General features: G+C 39.1%; 2 protein-coding genes across 5 annotated transcripts in view; both read right to left on the minus strand.

Moving 5' to 3' along the window:
• Nucleotides 1-2,401: 2,401 nt before the first annotated feature.
• On the minus strand, nt 2,402-13,319 carry ccdc40 (coiled-coil domain containing 40). 2 transcript variants are annotated; one of them, XM_056368605.1, is made up of 19 exons: nt 13,042-13,319; nt 12,784-12,932; nt 12,332-12,425; nt 11,860-11,993; nt 11,429-11,512; nt 10,797-11,016; nt 9,851-10,008; nt 9,624-9,746; nt 8,578-8,699; nt 8,055-8,298; nt 7,731-7,913; nt 7,139-7,384; nt 6,665-6,878; nt 6,229-6,398; nt 6,056-6,147; nt 5,672-5,792; nt 4,434-4,622; nt 3,399-3,557; nt 2,402-2,885 (listed from the first exon to the last, which is right to left on the minus strand). In XM_056368605.1, exons 2-19 carry the CDS (start codon nt 12,925-12,927, stop codon nt 2,634-2,636), a joined length of 2,949 nt encoding a protein of 982 aa, XP_056224580.1. In that variant the 5' UTR covers nt 12,928-12,932; nt 13,042-13,319; the 3' UTR covers nt 2,402-2,633. The 2 variants fall into 2 exon arrangements, with proteins under 2 accessions (XP_056224580.1, XP_056224572.1); XM_056368597.1 differs by having other exon boundaries at nt 12,784-12,953.
• A 672-nt stretch (nt 13,320-13,991) lies between these two features.
• The window catches only part of LOC130166270 (testis-expressed protein 2-like), a 32,579-nt gene continuing 21,961 nt past the window's right edge, over nt 13,992-24,609 (minus strand). For 2 of the 3 annotated variants that reach the window (XM_056371759.1, XM_056371758.1), the window contains exons 8-13: nt 23,977-24,076; nt 19,299-19,425; nt 17,852-17,965; nt 17,371-17,580; nt 16,785-16,905; nt 13,992-16,065 (exon numbers count right to left, since the gene is read on the minus strand). In XM_056371759.1, coding sequence (XP_056227734.1) covers nt 15,916-16,065; nt 16,785-16,905; nt 17,371-17,580; nt 17,852-17,965; nt 19,299-19,425; nt 23,977-24,076 — 822 coding nt within the window. In that variant the 3' untranslated portion in view covers nt 13,992-15,915. The remainder of the gene's footprint in view (nt 16,066-16,784; nt 16,906-17,370; nt 17,581-17,851; nt 17,966-19,298; nt 19,426-23,976; nt 24,077-24,609) is intronic. The other variant, XM_056371760.1, reaches the window with a different exon arrangement.

A 24,609-nucleotide genomic window follows, 5' to 3' on the forward strand; every position in this document is an offset into this window, starting at 1 on the left:
ATGATATGTTACAATCCCACATATTCAGCTGCAGAAGAAGTAGGAAATTAGAAATTACACTCAAAGGTTATCCACAACACAAATCAATAATACATTCTCTTGACATGCTACATGTTTCATGAACACCAAAGCTCTCTAGAGAATGGTTGATTTTGACCTCAGAGTGACTGAGAGGGTGGAAATATAACAGAGTGATAACACTAACCTATAATCAGATACTTGTTTTTAAGACAAGCAGAGACATTCCTTGTAAGTATAAAAGACAATTTCACACTAGCAGTATTTGCAGTTTATAAAGTTACAAAGATTTTCTGCATAAAGTGGAGTATGTTCATATTAGGTTAAAATCTTGAAGTGAGACTGTGGAAAAGCAGCAATTATAAAATAATGTTAAAAAGTATAGTTTAACAGTAATACAAGTAAAGTCAGTGAATTGACTCAGGAATGTCTGATGTACAGCAGTATCTATCTAAAGTTTGTAAGTTTGTATCTAACTTTAACAAGTCTTGCTCCATGGTTACTGTAGGTCTGACAAAGTGGAAAACAAGTGGAAAAGTGGAAAACAACCGTCTAATGATAGTATTATCTAATTATACCTGATGAATGGGAGCTGGTTTGGCATAATTATGTGGCTAAACAGTTTACATAAGAATAAAGATTGGCATGCTGGCAAACAAATCAATGTTCAAATAATGAAAGTGACTTGATTAATAATAATGACTAATGAAAGTAATACATTTACTTCTCAACAGGAAACTAACTACAAGGAAATGCCATTCATGTATAATAATGGCTATAAGAATAACTATTTATGAGAGATCCATTCTGAAAGTGCTGTTAACCTGATGCATTATTTTTGCTGCGGCGTCACTGTACTTTACACTAAAGATATCTCCTGCTAACAAGTACTATAAGTCAGGTATAAGTCATCTCCTCCACATATGTGTTTGGAGTGTGTGAGTTTAGATTTAGGTTCAGATAAGTAAGAGGAAATTGCGAGTGTTATATTAGCTGCTTGTTTTCCCTGCGTGCATGTGCATGCATGCTGCCAGTTCTGGTGATCTACAGGGCACCTCCAGGTGCTGTGGAAAGTCCTGTCTTTAAGATACAGTACAAGATGGTGTTCACTGGAATAACACAATCTGATGAGCCTGTTCCACAGCAATGTATGAGTGTTCACCCACACAGAGGAGTCAAATTTGCAAGTGTTGAAATCACTTGGCGTCGCATACAGATCTGCTGCTGACAAGGAATGCCTGCAGCTAATTTGGTTAGCTCTGGGCAGCACATGATGTTCATTTCAATGCTTGAAATTACAGACATTTTATGAAACACACACAATCCTGGTCTTATTGTGAACAGACTTAAGGACAGGTGTGAGTACTTCAATAGCAGATTATGAAGATACATCTCTGCCCAGGGTAAATAGCAGGTGCTACCACACAGATAACATTACAGTAACTAACTTTTTGTGTGCTCACAGCAAAGTCTGTAGAATGTGTGTGAGAGAAAGCAAAGTGTTATTCCAAAGGTTTAATCCTTTTTTATTTTGTAAGATCTTACAGGAGCTGCCACAACACCATCCACAATTTCTCTGGATGTTTTTCAGATTCCATTTCCTTTGTGCATTGCATTGTGGGACACTGATGTATATAAACAGTACAGTCAAAACTGAATGTTTTTTTCTTTATAGCAAACTGTACTTTTGTTTGACCATAATGACAGGTGAACTGCATGTTTTTTTGTGTGTGTGTATAAAAACTCTGTGTACAAAGTCAGTGTAAGTCAGTACAGAGTGATTTATGTCAGATAAGTTCTGGACAACAGTGAATATTTATAGGCAAAGCAGAACTAAGGTTTTACAAAATAAGTAATTTTGTAGTTTTGTTAAATGTTTACAGCACATGAAAATCAATTTGAGAGTTACCTGAATAAAAGGAAATACGTAATTTATATGAATGATGGCTGATGCTACAGAATACTGTATTAAAAAAAGGTGCGGTTTCATCCACAGTCAACAGAAATAATCAGGACTTTTTACAATCACTCAGCCTCCATGTGCTGCCTTCAAATACCAACACTGATAATGGTGTTTTAAAATATCAAATGAGGAAGTAAATAAGGAAACTGAGTACAAGTGTGCTGCTGTCTGGCCTTTTTTTCCCAATAACTCAACAAATCAATGGTGTATGAGCTCAACATTATGCTTATACTAAATGGTTTAGGTTATCCACTAGAATATTTTTTTGTCACTGAGGGATTAACAGTTGTTGCTCCCAGCACTTAATGTTTGTTTACCCCTTCATCATTTAAATGGTACAGTACTACTGAGCCACAAACCTCAGTTACTTTCCAAACTGGCAGCTGGATTGAAAAAGCCAAACACTATTACAGATTTAGCTGTTTTTTCTTCTGGTTTCACAAGTGTTTATTTTGTTTCATTGTTTCACAATCATTTTTTCATTCAAAGCATAACACAATACAAACACCAAAATAAATCACCTCTTGTTCTTCACAAGTCTATCTAGTACATGTAATCTTTCTCTCTTATCTTAACCTCATTTGTACTCACTTTCCATCTTCTGCATTTCTTCTCCTGCACTCACTGTCATGCCTATATTCTTCCCTCACTCTCAGGATGCCTGCTGATCCAGGGCCTGTGTGCGTGCTGCCAATGCTAATGACAACCTGCGGAGCGCCCCCTGGTGCTGGGGAAACTCCTCACACACACGGTGCAGGATGTTGCTGGTAGAGTGAACCCGCTCAATCTGGCTTTGCAGAGCGGCTCCTACTGACTCGCTGGTGGATGAGGCTTGGTAGTTGCCCTCACACACCCCCTGCAGCTTCTTGGTTCGGCTCTGTAGAGACACCAGGTGCACTAGGTTCTAGAGGGAGGGATAAATAAAGAATGGGTGTGTAAATGTTTTATGCTTTCACTTGTTAGAAAATGTACAACTGATCACAGAAGGTTGAAAACACTGAGTAGCTATATCACGTGTTCTTGGTTAATGGGTGTGGTTCCCATGAGTGGAAACTGTGACACTCAAGGCAGTAAATGAAAAGCACACATCTACATGAGCCAGAAAATGCTTTAATAAACACTGTCACCACACCCTCATTAGATCATTAGCGTTATTCAACAGTTACTGGCAGAAGACTGAGGGTGCATATTTCAGTTCTGAATGGAGACTTGATTGACACATACCAGCTACTTAAACAATGAAGATGGTTGTGCATTAGATTTCAAGATAGTGAAGAGTCAGTCACACACAAAGTAGGCACAAACCAGTATCCAACACAAATTCAAACCGGCAGAACAAGATTTTTAAGCATTACAGTATATTCCCATGATAGCATGTATTTATGTGTTTTAACACAGAACATTATGTGCTCCTTACCCTGTCTTTGGTATCCTGGAGACTTATGAAGTCAGGGTCAAGGGCGTAGCTGGTGCCGCACAGTTCTATCAGCTGCTGCTTTTGCTGTGCAAGTCTGTCACTCAGACTCACCTGGCTCTCCTGTAGCTCCCTGATCACCTGTTCACACTCTGTCACATGCTAAAGACATGAATACTGCATATAAGATAACTGTGATTCAGGTACATATGCAGATATGGAAAATCCACGTCTCCTCACACACCTAAAAAGGTACAAAGGCTTTGTCACTCCAGCTTCAGCCTAGCAGGGTACAGCACTGTACCTTTGAACATCGGTATATTTTTATACCTTCTTGTCTGTACCTCTAAAAGAACATTTCTGTACCTCTAGTGACAAAAATTTACCTTTTATATCCTGGTACAAGAATATATCTTGAAAGGTAGAGTTTTTTTAAAGTTTTCTTTTTACATTTTTGCCTTTATTTTGAATGGTGTAGTGAAAGAGAAAGACAGGGAAAGAGAGAGAGGGGATGACATGCAGCAAAGGGCCACAGATCGGACTCAAACCCATGACCACTGCAGTTAGGACTAAACACGTGGTACATGCTCTACCAGCTGAGCCACCAAGGCGCCCCCAGAATTGGTACCTTGTGAGGCAGAAACATGCCCCTAAATTCAGAGACAAAGTCGTTTACAGTTATTGACTAAAATCTATTTTAAAAAACTGACAATTAGTTTACATCTTTTAACAAAATCAACAGTTTAGATGTAAATTAATCCATTTACAGTGCATTTCAATGGATTGTTCTGATGGAACTGATTTGTCCTTAAAAAATTCCCTAATCACAAGGACAACCAAGACAAATTTTAATTTGGTTTAATATAAAAATAATTTTGCAATCACTACTTTGCAGCATCATCTGCCCGTACCTTAATCTTGTTAAAAGTACAATTATGCTGTGAGCAATGATTTTGTTCCTTCACACATGCCTTCCAGAATTATCACCCTAAGGACCATTTCAGTATCGTACAAAAACTCCTATTTCTCTGTGTGTACCTTATGTGTGTCCTGAATCTTGCGCTGCAGGCCCTGTATGAAGCGGCTCAACTCGCCCTTCGTAGTTTGTTTGTGGGAGCTGTTGACCATGGCCTCCTTGCGGAGAACGATGGTCTCCCTCCTCGCCACTGTTGCTTCACTCTCCCGCAGCAGCAGTTCCTGCTGCTTCATCAGCTGGTTGAGTCGCACCTGCATAGACACACACACATATTGAGTGAGAGTACACAAATATCAACACAAGTGCACAAAACATAAAATAATTCAGTAGGTGAGATCAATAATAACTACTTATCGATCTCATCTACTGAATTTACCATATTACCTTAAAGACCTTCTGGTAATGAGGAAGTTTAAAATAACTGTTTTTGAAAAAAATGAACATTGACAGATCTCCAAAGAAGCAGCATATTGAAATATGTTACATGTAAGTTTTGATTTTGCAGTCAGCATTACATGATTCAAAATATGCACTGCAGCTTAAAATTGAATAACTATTACACCGATTTTTTTGTTGAGTTATTAACATTGACCTTGATGCAGTCTGGGTCTGCTGCATCTTTCCTCTACACTCTCTAGTTGACCCTAGCAAGAGGAGATTTTTTATCTAATTTAGGTCATCAGTTCCTGGGGTAATCAATCCGTAACCTCGCTACTTAATCTCTGTGTGCTCTGTTACTATTGCTGTTGACACAAATGAGTTAAAATGAATTAAGGATAAAAATATTGAGAGACTAAGAGAGCATGAGGGTTTTTTACAGAGGAGGTATGAGGGATGTAGTGTGCAACCCAACATCTGACCTTGAGCCTAGAGCCTTTATTTTAGTTGTAATACTGCCTCTGTTGACTGGTTGATGCTGATATTTAAATGGTCCTCAGTGTTAGGCACCTCCTGGTGAGTACCAGCCATTTGCTCCGGTGGTGTCAGGATTTATTGTACTTCTAAATAAATTAATTAAATAAAATAAATATTTGCAATGTATTTTTATTCAAAGTGTGCTTCAATAGTTGAATTAGAGATCACAGATCACAGAGCTTATAAATTACAGGAGAGGTGACAGGTGAACCAAGGAACAAAAGCTCAGAGGGATGTTGAAGACACATTTCTCAAACTGCTCTTAAAATATTACTGCCTCAATGTGCATAAATGTATGTAGATACAAAGGCAAAAAGCTGGAAGACAACTCAGTATTACTGTTTAGTGTCTCTCCGTATGATCTTATTGTGGGCACTGTGTTTACCTCCATACGGTGGATCTCAGCCTTCATAATCTGGATGTCTCCCTGGCCCACCTCAGAATCCACAGCTGAACGCGTCTCTTTTATAAGCTGGGTTTTCTTCTCCCACAGCATGATCTGCCGCCTGCAGAACACACGCAAACACATGCACCCAACAAAGGATGCTGACATGAGCTGTCAATTACTGATTTCAATCCAGTGAGTATGTACTACTTATTAGCAAAATGTCTTGATATTTTTGAATTTTTTTTTTTTTTGCATAAAGCCAACAATCATTTATAATATCTCTTAATATCTCATAATTGAATAATTAATCTTGTTGATTGGAATAGAGACACACAAATATTAACTCATACTGAACAAGCAAAAAATGATTATGTGACTGACTCAGCTTCCACCAGGCTGTTGAGGAGTCTCTCTTTTTCCTCCTGGGTCTTCTCGTGTTTCATCTGCATCTCAACTGACTCCCACTCTGCCTCCTAAACACATTTTGTAATCATTTACTATCAGAACTGCAGAATATCAGAAAGGTAAAGATGAATTTAACAATTATACTGTACCTTCAGTCTGTGAAGGAAATCTGTCTCTATCAGTGCATTCTCCTGCTCCAGCGCCTGGCTGAGCTGTCCGTTCTTGCTGAGCAAGGTGTTGAGCTTCAGCAAGTCTCCCCTCAACATCTTCACGTTCTTCTCCATCTCTGTCTGCTCTTGGTTCTCTGCTTCAATCTGACCTGGTGGGGTTGGAGTTGGTGTCAAAGGCATTTGAGTATGAGTGCAGATGGAAGAAGACAGATTGACTGTAGTACATGTGAATGGTTTTAATATTTGGTTTTACTGTTTTTATCAGATGCTGAAGTTACTAAATACTTCTTATAGTTCTTAAGTGGTTACAAGATCACTAGTATCCTGTTTATAACTGAATGACAACTGACATTAATTGAGTGCCCTGTTTACCTATTTGTGCATGTGTGTGCTTCTTAATAACAACATTACATACTCTCCAAGCGTATTTTCTTTTGCTGCATGCCAGTGTACTCTGTCTGCAGTTTGAGCATGTTCTTCCTGTTGGCCTCTATCTCCTGGCTCAGTCCTACTAGAATCCCCTGCTGTTTCATCCAGAGCTGCTGGTCACTCTTGATATTTGCTGCAAGCTCTTCAATCTGAGCCATCAATCCCTCTACCTTGATCTGCAGAGGACTCAGGTCTTCATTCTGGGAAAGGAGGCACACAAATCACACAGACAGGATGTCATTTTTACTATATATGAATTTCCCAGTTGTGGGATTAATAAAGTTAATCTAATCTAATCTAATCTAATCTAATCTAATCTAATATATCTGATTGTAAAGATTGTTTCTAATACACAATGCACTTATTTAGCTATTATATAAAAAATTCAAAAAGCTTTTCATTAATTCATCCACATAAACAACAGACAACCAAGGGTCATCTCTTCCGCAGAATCTCTCACCCCAGTGCTGGCTGCGATATGACAGATCTTTCTATTGTAGTTTGTGATGATGGCCTGCTTCTGCCCGATGATTGTAATGAAGGAAGAAATCTTAGCCTGGTTGGATGTGAGTAACTTGTTGTAATTTGCAATCTCCTCATCGAGGGCATCCTGAGTGAGGGCCAGGCTGTCCAGATGTTGGCTGACCTCGCCACTCTCCAGTCCTACCGTCACCACCTCATTCTCCAACTGCCACAACTGAGATATCTAAAGGGGAGAAAGAGACAATGAGTAAGACATACCTTCATGTATCTTTATCCTCCGCATATCGTGCATGTGTTGTTTTTGTAATCTTAGTTCTACTGCTTCACTTCTGACTATTCTTTTTCTGTTTTGTTATTGTCTCTTGTGAGTTTCTTAACAAAAGTGTAATACTAAATCGCTCAAATACCCCTTTTAACTAAAACACCCCAGTTAGAAACGGAAGGTCTGAAAATACCATGTATTAAATAATATAATGATGATATTGACCACATGATTACTTATGAGTATATGGAAGGACTCTGCTGTCAGAACTTCTGACTTTTTCTGTTCTTCTAAATCGCATCTTCACCTTTTCTTTCTTGAGTGTGGCTATCTTGCTGGTGAGCCATTGGGAGTACTTAGCAGCCTTGTTGTGTGTTAGCTTCTGCTGCATGTGGGTCATGATCTTTTCCTCCAACTCCAGACGCACAGCACTTTCTTTCTCCAACTGCCTCCTCTGATCGTTGACTTCAACCTGGTGGGCACTGGTTTCCTAGAATGATGTCGGAAAGGAAATGAGTAAAAACAGAAAGCACAATCAGTGTGTGAAATAGTTACAGAGACATAGAGGGGGTAGGAGGACAGTGTGACAAACACTCTCTGGACAAACACAGAAGCCTTTGCCCTCTGTTACCTTTGTGAGCCTGGCAAGGGTGCTCTCTGTCTCCCTCAGAGTGCGGAGGTTGGTGCTGTAGTGGGCCTGCAGAGCCTCTTGCTGGGACAGCTTTTGACTGATCAGCTTTTTAGAGGTGGCTACATCCATCTGGGACCAATTCAGCTGCAAAGTCAGTGTCTCATTTTGCTCCTGCTCCTCAGTGGTGGATTTCTTGTAGCCTTCTATCTCTCTTTCCAGTAAGATAGCCTGGTGCTCGACCGCACTGAGGGAACATGTGCAGTAGGAAGGAATGCGTGAATGCATGCTTTCGTTTTGACATTTGTGACCTTTCCATTTAAATCTCAGGTCATTAATATTATTGTGTGTCCTACAAATATGTAGTTGTATTTTCTACATATATCTGCATATGTTGAAAAGAATGGGAACCTGCATGTCTCCGGCAGGGACATTGTTAGTCCCATGTACATTTGAAATGCATTTGCTCATTTAAAGTGGATCAGTAGCATTTTAATATTCAGCCCTCCCTTGCCCCAATTCTCACCGCACAGCCTCCTGCATCGCATTGAAGGCCTCATCTCGTCTCCTCATGCCCACCAGGCTGCTGTTCCACTGCTGTAGCAGCTGTTTACGTGCCATCACCAGAGACTCCATTTCCATCTCAGCCTGCACACAGACACAAACATGACTGGACATGTAGCTGGACCAATGTTGCATAGATATTTCACCAAACCTTAGAATATGAGAATATACTGTGTATCGTATGTTAAAAGGTTCAACAAATAAAGAAATATGTTGTTCTGAAGGGTATCAGTGAATGGGGTCAATGACATACCCTGCCTTTTTGTATGTTAAAATTTTGCCATGTGAGACTGATGATGAAACTGCATCAAATCAAGCCAATACTGTTCTGTCACAATAATCACATACTGTCTGTTATTAGTTAGTGCAAGAAATACTTTTTATACCAATGATCAATTTTCAATTGTTGATTGCATTAATAAGTAACTTAATTCATATTTTAAAGTTTGAAAGTACAGTGACTTATATCTTTATATTAACAACTGATTACATGATGTGTAATGTAAAAGACAGATAAAATGACCTGATGCTGCAACTTTACAGAGGATTTTAGCATCTACGCCATTTTGGTTTTCTGGCCCATTTGTAAGCAAAAACATAAACATGACGCTAATGTGCTAATAGTTAGCAAACAGCCAATGAACATGTGCAGCACTGAGCTGCTAAGGAGCCAGATATTTATCTCAGAAGTTGGAGGAGACCAAAAGAAGGATAAATACTGGACTTACATTCAATATATGGCCAGAAACACAACTCCAAATTAATGTCATTGCTCCTTTTTATCCACTGGATGCATACATAGTTTAATAGTGTTTTCTAACACTGTAACAACTTAATTATTCATTGTGTTCTTTACAGCCAGTACCGCTGCTCCCAAATGGCTGACAAATATATTAATGAAGCTTCAATCTGTAAAACTTCCTGTCAACAGTTGCACTAGTTAACAGTACTTGTTCGATTATTAAAAGCATTTTCATATTATACTGTCTAATGTCGTACTGTAGTTACCTCAGAGTGGGCCTCTTTAGCTGTCTGTGTCTCCTCTGCTTGAGCACTAGTCTGGGCCTCATACATGGCCATCTGCTGCATCAACTTCTCCATGTCCTTTGTTAGACGCTCCACATACAAATCCTGATGACACAAGAGTTTTTTCAGTCAGTAAATGAATCAATGCCAAATACAGTCAAAACTTTGAAGAGCTGAAATTTTAATGTGTCTGAATTCATCTTGTCCACCTGCTTTAATTTCTGCTCTTCGGCCTGGTCCTTCTCAGCTCCCGCTTTGCGTCTAGCATTCTTCATGGCTTTGACATTAGAACGCAGATCTTCACTGACTCCTTGTGTGAAGACGAGGTGCAGCATCAGGTTGTCAATCTCCGCCTGTAGCTGGGACACTATGGAGAAGATACAGAGGAGTAAACATTAACACAATGCCTCTAATTTGTATTTTGGAAACATGGACTAACACTAATTCTGTCTTACTGTTGCTGAAAAGGTACTGTATGTCCAATGGACCTAACCATGGGATGCTTTAAATACAAAGCCTACTGTGCAATGATATGGATGAAGTTTCAAATCAGTCTAAATTGAATTTAATTAAGGGATTTAATTATGCTATATATTGCAGTTTTAACTGATATAAAATCAAATCACGTAACCCATGTGTTTCAATCCACATGGCTTCAACAAAGACATTCAACATCTGAAGCTGTATCACTTCAGAGGAGTGAGTTGAGTTATTACCATAAGAAGAACAAGGTTAGTTACAGTAGAATCCAACTCCACATTTAGATCAAATTTGCTCCAACCTCTGATAAGCCTAATATTTTATTCTCTCGTGGTTGTATCTGTACTTCTTTGCCTGGGCTTGGACATGCCTGGACAGACAAAAGCATGTTGTTGACTAATTTATCTGTGTGAGAGGCTCCAGATTGTGGTTTCTGATTTTTAAACAAGATAATAACTACAATTTAATTCACAATAGTTCACAATTTACAGAAATTATAACTTTACTATGTTATGTTTTGCTTGTATTTCCAAACATAAGAATCATAATGGATTTAATCATTAACCTTAGGCTTGTTCATATGGGTTTAAAACAAATGGTGCAACACAGTGAGAATCAAAAATATAATCCTAATCAGCACCATGACAAGACCACCAAATGGCAAAGCACCCTCACCATTGGTTTTGGCTTTGCTGCACTGGCTGGTAGTACTGGAATAGTGGTTCTTTGTTGCCTCCAGTTGATCCTGTGCTTGCCGATGTTTGGCTTCAGCCTGTACCTTGGTGTGTTGACGGTCCTCCAGCCTGGTATAGAGCCTGGCCAGCTGCTCCTGAATTGTAAACATCTCAAAACCTATATCCTGCAAGTGGCTGGCATCTGCCTTCTCTACTGCCAGCTGTAACAGTGGGAGAGAGAGAGCACAGACAGAAATCAGAGAACAAGTTATCTAGTCTCAAGTAGCGTCTGTTTCACTCTGGTTGTCATTTGTCCCGCACACATCACATTCTTTGTCAAAGATACATTTGTGATTTAATCATCTTATTGTTGTTATCATTTTTATTCTGTGTCTTAAAATGTCCACATTGCACAAAGGAAAATAATCCAATTTAAAAAAAATGCTAATCAAATTTCTATACAGGTCAACAGCACCATCTTGTGGACATCACTGATGTCAGATCAGGGAAATTTTACCTGTATGTGCATGTGTACTATATGTTGTTTCTGCACACATCTGTATATCTGTGTGTGTCAGAACTAGTAGAGCCAAGATGGGGAAAATATTTGTTGTTGGCAGAAAAGTAGACAACCTTTTCCTTCAGTCCCAGGTTGATCCTCTCCAGCTGCTTGCTGAGCTGGCTGTTCAGAGCAGTTTGTTGCCTTCTGACCAGGGGCTGCAAACAGAGCAAATGTAACATCAATGACATGACAGTGTCAATGAAAGATATCTAGTATAATGTTTACAAACTAACTGCTACAGATGGCTATGAATGAAGGCAACTTTATCTCATGTTCAGCATCAACATAGCTTCTGGAGAACTGTGCTGATAGTTGAAAACACTGTATATCTATTGCAAAGCCCAAGCTAACTTTTAAGTGTTACCAATACACTTAATACACAAATATACTGGGCACACAGATGACACATTGATAAACATTTTTCTCTTTGAGGAGCAGTAACACAAAATCTATTCATTTAATAAATACTGAATGCATAAATATTGAATGAGAAGCTACAGACATGTTCAGGATCAAGAACAATGAACTCCTCCTCTTCCTCATCCTCTGGCAGTGGCTCCTGATCCTCCATGTCTTCTGATGTGTGAAGGTATGAGAAGTGAGGAATCACCGGCAACTGAGCAACATTGTGTTGCACTAAAACATAAAAAATGAAAGTCATTCTTTAGCTTATTGACAAATTAAGATGTGAAAAATGTTCTCTATATACTGACCTACACTTGCTGTCAAGTTATTTTCTTCGTTCAATGCAAGTATAAAGTTTAAGTTAACAATGGTGCTGTAATCTTAGACACAGTATCTTGCTCTTGGGCAATAAAGTTTAAGTTTAAGCAAACCAACCTAAATTAAACTGTTTTATGTATTGTAATTTGCACAGATTTCTGTTACATTTGCCAATTCAAATTCTGTGTCATACTCTGCTGCTTTGTACTGAATTGTAAATTTCCACCATGGTTAGTGTGTGACTGTCTTACCTGAATTTGTGGCCACAAGGGAGTCTTCATCTGCATCTCTAAGGCCAGGGTGAGGCTGACGGGCTGAGTCAGCAGGCTCTGGTTCTGTCTGATCCTGTAAGCAACATTGGGATACAGACAGAAAACATGTATACAGGTCCTTGATACTGATTATGATTTAGACATTGTATACTGTTGGACACACATTTTAGACTTTTACAGTAGCTGGCAATTGTTGTCCCATAGGAGTAACACCATACGCAATAGTATAATAGGCTTGAGCTCCTTGTTAAATTATATTTTGTGAATATAACAGTAAAGACCACGAGTGTGACATCACAGCATCAGGATAAAAGAAGAAACAAATATATATAATAATATGCATTCATAAGAAGCTGATTAATGAATAAAAACAGATGAAATTAAACAAAAAAGCAAAAAAAAGGTGGTTGACTCTTCCTCAAATGGCATACCACAGGTGGGGTAGTCGCTCCCTCGTCCTCAGCTGTTTTATCAAGTCCTTCCTGTAGCTTGTTGAATTCCTCATCTTGGTTGGGCCTTCCATCCACCCAGCCTCCTTCTCCTCCTTCACCTCTCTCACCTTCAGCGCTCTGCATTGGACCTGTGATGACAAACAAGTGGTCTGAAGATAGTTACGTTAGCATATTTGCATCTTAATACAGAATATTCTCTTGTTTAAACGTTTATGCATAATTAATAAATAGACGTACTTTGCTTGTGTTATTTTTGTTTTATGTTCCACAGAGAAAACACAAACCCATCGACGCCAGCATTAACGTCATTTCCCAATGCTAGCTTAGTGGTAACTTGTTAGCCAAGGTTAGTAGCCTGAGCGTATAGCGGTCAAGGAGCATATGCACAAATTTGAGGAAAACGTTAACTCATAGTTACAATAGTGGACAGCTATCCTTAGCTATAGAATAAATAAAATAAATACAGCGTATTTCTGAATAACTTTTCAGTAACAATTTCCTTTAATTCTAACACCACTTAAAGCTATCCGTTACTTACCACCCCAGCACTGGCACGGATACACACGAACGTTGCTAGGCAACCGTAAACTTCCGTCGGAGGAGAGGGCGCAGTTCTCACCGTCCCCATGGATGGATGTGTGTGTGCATGTGTATATATGTAATATAAATTATTACCAGTCGTCATTGACATGGCTCTCATCCTTACGCTCATCAAAGCCACATCAATTTACTTTAGTGCCTAATTCTAGGTCACATCTTAACCTTCCCAGTTGAATCTAATTATTTAATTAAACCACACTTATTTTACAGTTAGTGAATAAATTAAGATTTTACATAAAAAAGTCAAAAGCATTGTTCTACATTGTTAACACTATATTAACGTATTAATAGTCATAATAAGCCATTCTTCTTCTAATAAATACTTTTATTTTTTTATATTTAAGTTCATATCATTGCTAGTGCTTAAATTATTTTTAATAGTAGTTAAAAAAAAAAAAAATAGTAAAAGCTTTGAATTTAAGACTTTCACTGGCGCATACTTAGTGTGATAGTGTGATAAGATTCTTAACACATGGCATTTGCCTACAGGCTTTACTACAAACAGCTTTATTTAGATCTAGAGAAATAAATACATAGCAAGCAAGATTTGTTTCAACAATTCAGGATACAAAATTTGAAATCAAAAAGACTTTCACTGACAGGATTTATTTTGCTCTATAAATAAGGCAGATACACTCACTGAATTTGGCCTTAATTAATTCTAAAAAGTCATTAATAATTCACAGATACAAATCATAAGATAATCATATATCCTCAAAAATCTTATTTCATTCTGTTTATTCCAAAGACATAGACAAAAAAAATACCACCATAGCCCACTTCATGTAGTCATTCAAAACACATACTTAACATAAAGTAACCAAGGCATAACAGGAAAGAGGATCATACCGAAAATAATAATAATAATAATAATAATAATAATAATAATTCATGTTATAGTGCTAAGAGCAAAAATGAAAACTAAGTAAGAATTCCTGTAAACATGTTAATGCAGAGATTGTAGCATATATGTAAATATTACCTCACAATGCTATATCAATACAGGATGTGTACCTTTGAGCAGAGAGAGATCTGGCACTATAGGCCTAGTTGAGGGACTTTGGTTAAGATTAGAAAGATGGTTAAAAAAGGTTTTCTCAGAAAGGGAACTTGTTAATGAGACTATACATTCTTGGCAATAGATGCTCTACTACATAGTACGTACCTTAACTTTTTCCTACATTGTGTGTCTTTCTTCATACAGTATGGCGAGTAGAGTCTTTTTAAAGCACAGTCACATATCGTCACAAATTGTCATCTACACCATTAAAGTATAAATGATGAACTGCAAAATACAACACCTGGTGCTCCATAAACATAACGATTGAATGAAACATCTGGAAAAACATATGCAATTTGAGATAGTGTTTGTCAAAAGAAAACAGAAAGAGGAATTTCACTTGTTTTTGTGCAATAACTTGCATACCCCAGTCAAAACGTGGCTGGGTAAAAACATTTTTCATACAACAACAAAAGAAACCAAAACGATCCATACATACATTCAATAGACGTGTTAGAGGCCTTGTACTTCTCATCAGACATACACTTTAATATAATATCTATACAAAATCATACTAAAGCCTGTGTAGTGTTTCTATCATTGCACTTACTGTGTTTCTGTATTTGTCATTAGTATGGAATTTACATAGTGTGACATTTCTTCTACATAACGCATATCTGCTCTTCAGCATTACTTCCATATAGACATAGATAACCGCATCATTGGCATAGAAAGAGGAGTTTGGCAAATGAACGGGGTGTTCAGGGTGTGGTCACAGCACAAATAAATACTTTTAGTTAACACCTGATCAAAAACCGCTCGCATAAAGCCACTTAAAGGATTATTGTTTATGGTAAATCAACATAACATCAAGTATCTGAGCTTTTCCAATACACTTTTTTTTTTTTTTTTTTTTTTTAAATCTGCTTACTTTTATTTCTCAACAGTGGAAACGACAACTCTCCTTCACATGCTGACCATTCACTATGAAAAACCTCTAATTTCAACATACTATCATACTGTGAATCACCACTTGCTGTATTTCTACTATAAAAGGGGGGCTACCGTGCTCTATCTCACTCTCAAGCCTCAGCAGAGACTTGTCATCTGCAGGCTGTAAGGTATCTGGTGAATGCTCCAACATCAATGTTCATAGGACATTATAAACTTATGTATATATATCCCCATATGTTTACTTAAATCACCCCCAATTCTGAGCCAAACATGACTCTGTTCACATATTAGTCCCTATTCAATAGGTCCATATTGTTATATAAATCCTTCAAAGAGAAATCACCTTTTCCTCTGGCACCATAAATACTACTGAACAGAGCAGCAAGCAACAGTTTGTTTTCACTGTTTGTTTCTTTAAAATTGTCCTCTATGGTAAGTGAGAGACCCACTCACTACGGGAATGTGTTTGTATTACAGTAGTGTTTACAACCTATCGACTTTGGCTCCAGTTCCCATTTTGAGAATTCATAAGCTCGAGGAAACACTGTAAACATTCTTCATGGCTGGCTGGAGTTTTCCCTGTCTGGCTGGGAAGGTTCTGGGTCCACTGCAGGAACGACAAACGATCCGCTGGCTGTGCGCGGGTCCGTGGCAGAATGCATGATAGTCAGCCACACATCGTCCATGTTTGGCATTACAAAGATTTTCTAATAGAGGAGAAAAAGAATTTACTTTTCCTGACAAATGCTAACTCCCTTTAAAACAAGTAGTAAGCACCAATAATAGAGATCCTACAGCAATGAATCTGGGGTTAAACAAGTTTCATAAACGTGATGGTTCAAATCTATGCAGTTCTAAGTAACTATTTGTAAAATTTGTGCATTTGGACTTTGAATGTAACTGACCTGCTGATATCCCTCTAAGACTATGTCCACACTGATATGTTTTAGTTTTAAAACTAAAACGTTGACCGTCCAGACGAGCGTTTTAGCTCACAGCTGAAAACACATATCACATGACCATTGTCGTACACTGGGCATGTGTCTGCCAGCGTAAACAGGAAGCAGATTGTCTAATTTGCAGTTGGTAAGTTGTAGAAAATACTACAAATGAGGAACAGCAAAGGCAGTTGTAACTTAATAAATTGCAGAATTTAACTGTTCAGCAGTTGCTAGCAAGGACAACAAGGTCGGTAACACTTGTACTTTATTATCCACATTGCATTCACCACTGGTAGTCGAGGGTGATCAGTTCCAATCAGGGAGTGAACGTAGGTGTTTACGTCATTGTTTCCATTCAGTTTTAGGGGTCATGGCATGAACACAGCAAAAATAATGCGTGGTAAAACTAAAAAGCATTAGTGTGGATGTAGCCTAAAGTTCTTAAGATTTCATGAACATGAAAAGTGAAATGTGTCTATCCGTACCTGGAATTCCTGGTCCAGTTTTTTCTCTATCCAGTCTGTGACATGAGCCAGAGTGACTTCTCTTTCTCCCAGTTTGGGTCGTGCCTTCAGTTCGAGGCGAGGTGGTGTCCTAAAGCCATACCTGCAACAGAAGATAATCAACCGTGTTACTCATTTAACAGCTGACAAATGAACAATGGTGGCAGCACAGATTATAGTTATGCACCAGCAGAGGGCAGTGATGTACTGAACAAAGACATATCAAGTGCTCAGTCAACTTTACTCAATAAAACATGCAGTTTCAAGGTAAAGTGAGTTTCAGGTGGTCTGAGTGGAGCGTGTGTCTTAGTGTGTATGTTTCACATGAATTATCCATCAGTATGTTTTTTAACTAAGTCACTGCTGACATGAGAGAGGAAATTGGCTAATTAAGGGTCATCTGAAGACCTTTGTTATGAACAGACTCGCCTGTGTTTTCCAGTCTGTGGGAAAGTTTCATGTCTAAGGAAAATGTGATTATTTGTCACTCTGACAAACATGGAAACGCACTATGCACAGCATTCCACACATTACATAGGAGATAAACAACAACACTTTCTTCACGCACCATATCCTGTCAGTGGGTGGAGGGGGTATGTTGACAGCCAAGGTTCCTTGGAGTTCCTGCAACTCTACAGTGAGCAGGAGCGGTGTATTGGACACTTCCTCCATCTTCTTTTTGATGAACTCTGTCTCCGTGGCCTTTTGGAAATATTTGGACTTGGTAATCTTATCCACGAAGCGCATGATCTTGCTCGGCTTGTGGCCTCCAACAAAACTGTGTTTAGTAAAAGGAGGGTTAGTCACATACAAAACATATTATATGTATGTGTGTGTGTATATATATATATATATAGTATCAGCGATACATTTTTTGTCTGGTTTAATGATTGACTCCTTTTGTCTCTACTTTTTCTTAAAAGATTATTGCAATTTCTTTCACATTAAAATAAGTTTATCAAAATCTATGTTTAAACCTAGTAAAAAAATGTTGTGATTATGGATTAGGTAAGCAGTGAAACAAGGAATGTATATAAACATATTCTAACCCTTCTGCTCCAGCAGAGTCATTCGAGACGTCTGAGGAGTCTTCCTCGTCTGATGAGCCTGCACTGGATGACTCTTCATCACTATCAGCCAGGCAGTAAGTCCGTGGCCTGTATCTGGAAACACATGAACAAACACAAATGGGTTATGGTGAGTGAGCGCACGCAGGCACGCACCCGCACACACACACACACACACACACACACACACAGACACACACACACGTCTACAACCATGCACTAAGACATGCCATGTGCATTCTGTGTTTCATTGCTCTTAGTAGCTGGATTCTACTGTACCAACAGAACCAGACACAAATGAGTTGTAGACACAAATGGTGCTCACATGCACAGCTGGTAAACAGTTGGAAATGTCAATGTTGTGAAAAAGAATTCTGTCAGTTAACCTGAAAAAATGCTTCTACTAGTGCCATATGTTTGTCTCAGTGTTTTGAACTTTCAGATGTTATGTGATATGAAACTGGATCTAAACTTGTTTCGTTATGAGGACTGGCAAAAATGCACCCACTTCTCATTTTCTGGCAACCAGTCTAGGCCTGAGAGGTAGATGCTGTACACACACACTGTATGTAAGGAATGCACCGAATCAATGCGCCACATAAGTACTGACACCAATATTAACCACGTTAAGTGGAGCAGTATCAACCATCTATACAGTTTCTTGGTAAGTGTCATACATTATCAGTAGACTCATTCTGTCACAGTCGACTAATGGTTGAGTTTTAATGCCACAATAATCCATTTCCTCATGTTACATAAAAATGATTCCAATTAATTCCAGTGAGGTACAAGTATGTTTAATTCAGTATTGCATTGGTACTGAGTATCTGCACATACTCTGATTTGAGGTATCAGAATCAGCATCAGGAGAGAAAAAGTTTGACTGGTGCATCTCTACTGTATTTCCCCGGACATACAGTATATTAACATATTGTGTTCCTCTTCATTGCTGAGAATGGATTTTGGAGATTAAAAGAGGATGAAAACATTGAAAAAGACACCGAACACACTAAGAAATCAATAGTTAATTAGATTAAGCAAGGGTGGTATTATTATGAAATGAGACCCAAAAACTGTCAACATACAAAACTAAGAAAATGAGAGTTGAACAGAAGAGACGATTGTTGAAAATCAAGCAGCACTCACCAGGAGCAGAAATATATCCGATTTTAACAGCCGCATAAAGGTAGAATCCAGAGGGCAGAGAAGGAACAACATTGAAAAGAAAGAAGCAGATATAAAAGGCAGAAAAGATATAAAACGCAGAGTGAGACAGGTGAGGTGCCAGACAGATTGTGGCAGACAGATGACAGAGACAACTATACTTTTTAATGTCAAGTAAAGGGGAAACAGCGAATAATCCAACCAAGAAATATCTTAGGGCTTTTCTAAAATGTGTATGTGGTATGATGGAGCTTAACTGTCTTACCCATCTTTGCCAAATTCCCCTAAGCGGAGGTTTTCTCCCTCCTTGCCCAGGCGAATGAGGTTCATCTTGGTCTCCAGGGTCATCAGGAAGGAGCCACTGTAGGAAATCTCCAGGTCAAACCACAGACCTGAGGGATGCAAAGTCAGTTAGGGTTAGAATGAAAGAAGTGAAACTGTGTATGAGTGTATGATTTGGGGATATGAGATAAATCCTTCACCAAGGAGAACACATACGCAGTGGTGTCAAAAAGTACCAGCTTTATTATCTCATCTTAAATATAACTATTGTCAAAACCCCTATTTATGAGAGGATAAATTGAATCTAGACGAGACATGGAGAACACAGAAGTCACCCAAGCTAACTCCTGTCTCCATCTTTCTCTCTCTCCTTTGTTTCCCATCTTCTCACATCTTCCCTCGCTATCTCACACAAATGGGGACCCCGACAGATTTTATTTTCTCGATCCCTCTGCTTAGACGGGAAAGACACAGAGAAACACCCGATGAGGGGAGGGAAAAGAAAGGAGGAGAGATCACAAGGTCTTTTGAAAGGACAAACAGTTGGAGAGCACACAATCTCCCCCCTCTAGCCCTTGTTTGATATCAGCAGGAGGGACTGGATGCATAAACAGGGCTCTCCCTCTATTCCCTTTACCTCTGCTCTGATATACCTGCTGTAATCTGGATTATACAAACTCCTCAAAAGCCTCCATCGAAAGGCTGGCTTGTATGGGGCAAACAAATGTGTTCTTTAGTTCTCTTTTTTTTTTCTCCCTTTACAATACAGATCACATGTTCCTGTGTACAAAGAGCAACAGCTAACCATAACCATGGGTGTGGTTTCTCTGTACAGCACTGGGAGGCAGCAAAGGACAAGAGATGATGCAGGAAAGATGAATTATGTGAGGAGTGAGCCAGTCAGATGATGAAAGCCATTAAGAGATTCTAAACCAAAACACATGGCACTTAGCTGCAACTAATACACATTTGCATGTATGCAATGCTTAAGTCCATAAAGTGTGTACAAATACACGGTGTGACATTTAAAGCGCAGCAAGTCCTTATAATTAGATTTAGATAGCATTCCTGACAATGGGGATATGGGTGGGTAAAGTGAAAAAGAGAAAGTTTTTTTTTTTTTAGTTAAGATCAAGAGAAGTTGTGTGGGAAGGTAAACACTGCAGAGATAAACAGCACTGAGACTAGGTGCCCTTTCCTCACTGCTGTGTTGCCTGAACACCAGCTGGCTGTGCTAAATGACGTGATAATGTAATGAGTCTAGTGCACCAGAGAGAAAAACATTCAGAGAACAAGAAAAAGTCGGGAAAAAATGAAGGCAGTAAAAAAAAAAAAAAACTTTCGGCAGAAGAAAGAACAGAAGGTTAGAAAGTCAGAGAAGGTTTGAGAAAGCACCAAGTAAAAATAGACTGTTAGGCAATCAGAAAGACAGAGGCAGAGTGAACATGCTGGGTCTGCTGAGCCCAGTGGGCCTTGCTTCACCCGCCTGTCCTGAGAGGCGTGGTGGATAATAGGACTGTGTCTGGCTGGGTCAGGGATTTATGCAGGGCACTGTGCTTTGTTAGTTTGGGGAGAGGAGAGAAGAGCCTCCGTGCAAGCTGCGGGATCAGGGCACTGCTTCCTTAATTGGGGTGAAGCCACACGGCAAAAAGTCGGGACAGTGTGTCGCACATACTGCAAAGAAATGTCTTCATATATGCAAGGTGACCGCTTGTATGCGTCCTAAAATTGACATTACAGTGTAGAAACACATGAGCATAAGGCAGCGTGCGTGCAAAAACTAATATGCATGGACACAAATGTACAAGCATACAGAGACAATACAGTGCTTCTCACAGAATTACATTCTATATCTGAGTGGGTTGGGGGGGGGGCATTGACAAGGCCATTGTCAATAGAAAATCAATATGTGGCGATCAAAGTCCATATTGTGGTCGGCCGCCACAAATAAATCAATGTATGGGAAAAGATGCAATTGTTTGTGGACATATGTGGCGTGACCACACACACACACAATAACACACACAATGACACACACACACACACACACACACACAGTTGGAGAGGTTCATCGATCCACTGTACTCAGCATGCTTGTTCCAGGAAGGAGCAGGGTGAGACGAGGTAAAAGCAGAACTTGAGATGTGTGGAGGATACAGCCATTGTACCATCACTGGAAATTTCAAAAGGGGAAACTAAACTGAGTGTGTCCACTGCAAGTTTTATGACTACCACTTTAAATCAAAAGGGCATTGATCATGGAAACACACAGCAGAAAAGAGGAATGAAACATTCACTGCAGAAGTATCGGATGTAGAAAATGGAAGCATGAACAATAATCAGTAAAAGGCTTCTGTTATCGTTAGTCCAATCTTTTGTTTGAAGCATGCACCTCTTTCCAGCTTCCTACTGTCTCTCACTTCCAAGAAATACAATTAAAAACAAGGCACTTTGCTGTTTTAGATTGACAGTGGATCAATTCACTTGCAAACTGTTAGAGAGAAGTCAAAACATGTTGCAGTTTCCAAATTAAAGTGCAATTAAAGCAGATGACCTTTCATCAAAATGGTGTCCCATGCACACTGATTGTGTTTGGAGTGGCTATTGAGGTGTGTTTTGCCTGGAACTGATCTGAGAGATGCTGTTGCCATCTCAGTTGAAGAAGCAATCAATTCCTGCTCTCATTACAGGGTTATGTGAGGATGCAGTGATAAAAATGAGGCTGTGACTCATGGAACAGGAGGGAGGAAAAGAGATACTGCAACTACAGAGTGAGTAAGGACACAAAGAGAAAGATGATATGAAAGAGAATGTGAGGGGAAGAGAAAACGAGGAAGAGAGCAGGAGACTGTACATGTGAAACAGATGAAGAGACAGACCTGTCACAGAGTCTGAGGGAGGATGAGAAAAGCAACATGGTACAAAGGGATGGAGAGCTCAATGCTGATGCATGTCTGAAAGAACATAGAAGGATTCCTCTAAAAATGATGTACAATGCTCCTCCTGATCAAAACTGGAGCATAGTTAGCTGAAAACTTCAGCGTTCACAATGCTAAGACCTCACATACTGTAGCTAAGCCTCGTTTTTTTTCTGATCCACAGAAAACCGTAAGACCTGCTAAAGTGCTTAGGGCCTGACTGTATTGCACTCAGTTAAGAGTTCCCTAACCAGTCTAATTCTATCAGACCTCTGCAGGATCTATAGTAAACAACATCTTTGGTAAAGATGATTTCTTTATATTAACTGAGCACACGTGCCTGTTCGTAACACTTCAAATTGTCCAGTTAACAACAAGACCGTGCTGAACTCTGAGCAGTGTTATTATCGGTCAGACACTTTGGCAGCAGCTGTAGAGGAAGGGAAAGGTTTGTACTTTATTTAACCAGATGAGAGCCTACAAGAAACAAGCATGTCTCTCTAACCTCAACAATACAGCTGCCTGACAAGCTGAGTGGGTGTAAGTGCACGTTACGCCACAGTGTGATGCACAATAAACCTCATTTTGCCCCTGCTCACTGAATTAAATTGTTGTTTTATTGTTGTTATTGGTTATGGTTCCAACTATTACCCACTTATTGAGGCTAGAAAAAAACATTTATCTTGACATCCCCATTGCTGTATTTAAAAATGCATTATGCATTTTTATTAGTTTCAAAGTGTTTGTAAAGTGATGTAATGTTGATACTGATACTCGCTAATAACCATTTGCCCTGTTACACAAGTTCAAATTCTTTTTTTTTTCACCCATATTCTCGCCTCTAAGCAGGGCATTAAAGCAGTCCGTACAGACAGTAGGTTTAATTGTGAAATGTGGTATTACTCTTGTGAGGAGCTTAGTCTTGTTTACGCTGCAGCTACAGTATATGAATCTATACTCCAGTGGTGGTTAGCCACATTCTCCTGTGAATGTTTATGTAAACACAACTAGACCTCATGCATGTGCAAGGGTACAACACATGCAACTCATCTCTGTTCATGAGACAGTCCAAGTGGCATAAAGTGATGGCGGTTGATTGGCCTAACAACAACAACCTACATAGAGAGAACTAGTAAAAACTTACATGACAATGTTGCTTCCACAGTAAACCTATTTCGTATATGTTTACCTTTGTAGGATATTAAGATATTTAAAGGGACTGATTCATATTTTATAGCTGCAACAGGCAAACTGAAGTTGCTGCATTTCTGTGTCTCTGTTGAATTATCAAAAAGGCTCAGAAAATGACCATGGAACTTTAATAATTTTACATACTTGTTTTTCTAGCTAGTTCTTTTGGTTGTATGTGTGTGTATTTGACGGCATACATGCATATGCACTTTAGCTAATGCACTGAATCAGGAAACAGGGTGCAGCCTTATGAGCTGCACCAACTAATTTCTTGGGGAAATCTGACACTGTATCTACTTAGTAAGAGGAAACTCAATGGCAAAACGTATCCTGATAGATAACTGGCTTACATTGTTTATCTTTGTTATCTCTCATAGGGACATGGCACACTGACCGGTGACGAAGCTCAGCAAATACTGCACAACAAATGGAGACTTCCCAGAAAATAGTGTATAGAGCTCAGTGGATGAAGCAGTTAATGTTACTGGCCAGACATGCCAGTATCACACTGTGTTTGTGTGTGTTACTGTTTGAAATTGATTTCTCTCTTGCCTCTGTAGTCAATGGAAGGTTTGGATGCCCCAAGGATTCTGGGAGTGGCTGAGCCCATGTCCAGTTCTGTCAGGGTTAGCTCATTCATGAAGTAAGGCAACTGGAAAAAGAGACAAGCATACAACTGAGCAGAGCACATCGCACATGAATAATTAATCTGCAGAATATGATAAAAGCAAATTGCAAAAGCAATTACAATACACACATACTGTACACACTTGAGCACTGGTGATACACTCTGCCCTTAAACTTATACGTCATACGACTTATAATCAACAGCTTTTGTCTCTGTCCCTCGTGGATTGAACAGTGCTTTTTCCACCATTGTACTAAGACTATATAACAGAGTATAATGTGAACAGTCACAGCAACCAGAACCTATGAAAAGATGAAGCAAAATAGTCTGGCCTGAGAGACAGGATCAGACAGAAACAGTGGGATGAAGAGATAGAAATGAAGGATGAGGTGTTTCTCTCTCTCTCCCTCTGCTTCAAAACCCAGTGTGGAGCCGCTGGGGCCTTTAAAGAGCTGCATACAGATACACACTGATATTTGGAGAGCTTACTTGTGTTAGTGTGTGTGTGTGTGTATGTGGACACATTGTTTTTAGCAAGAAGATGAGCATGACATTAC

This window comes from Seriola aureovittata, chromosome 3 (genome assembly GCF_021018895.1).
Source record: "Seriola aureovittata isolate HTS-2021-v1 ecotype China chromosome 3, ASM2101889v1, whole genome shotgun sequence".
Taxonomy (NCBI): Eukaryota; Metazoa; Chordata; class Actinopteri; order Carangiformes; family Carangidae; genus Seriola; species Seriola aureovittata.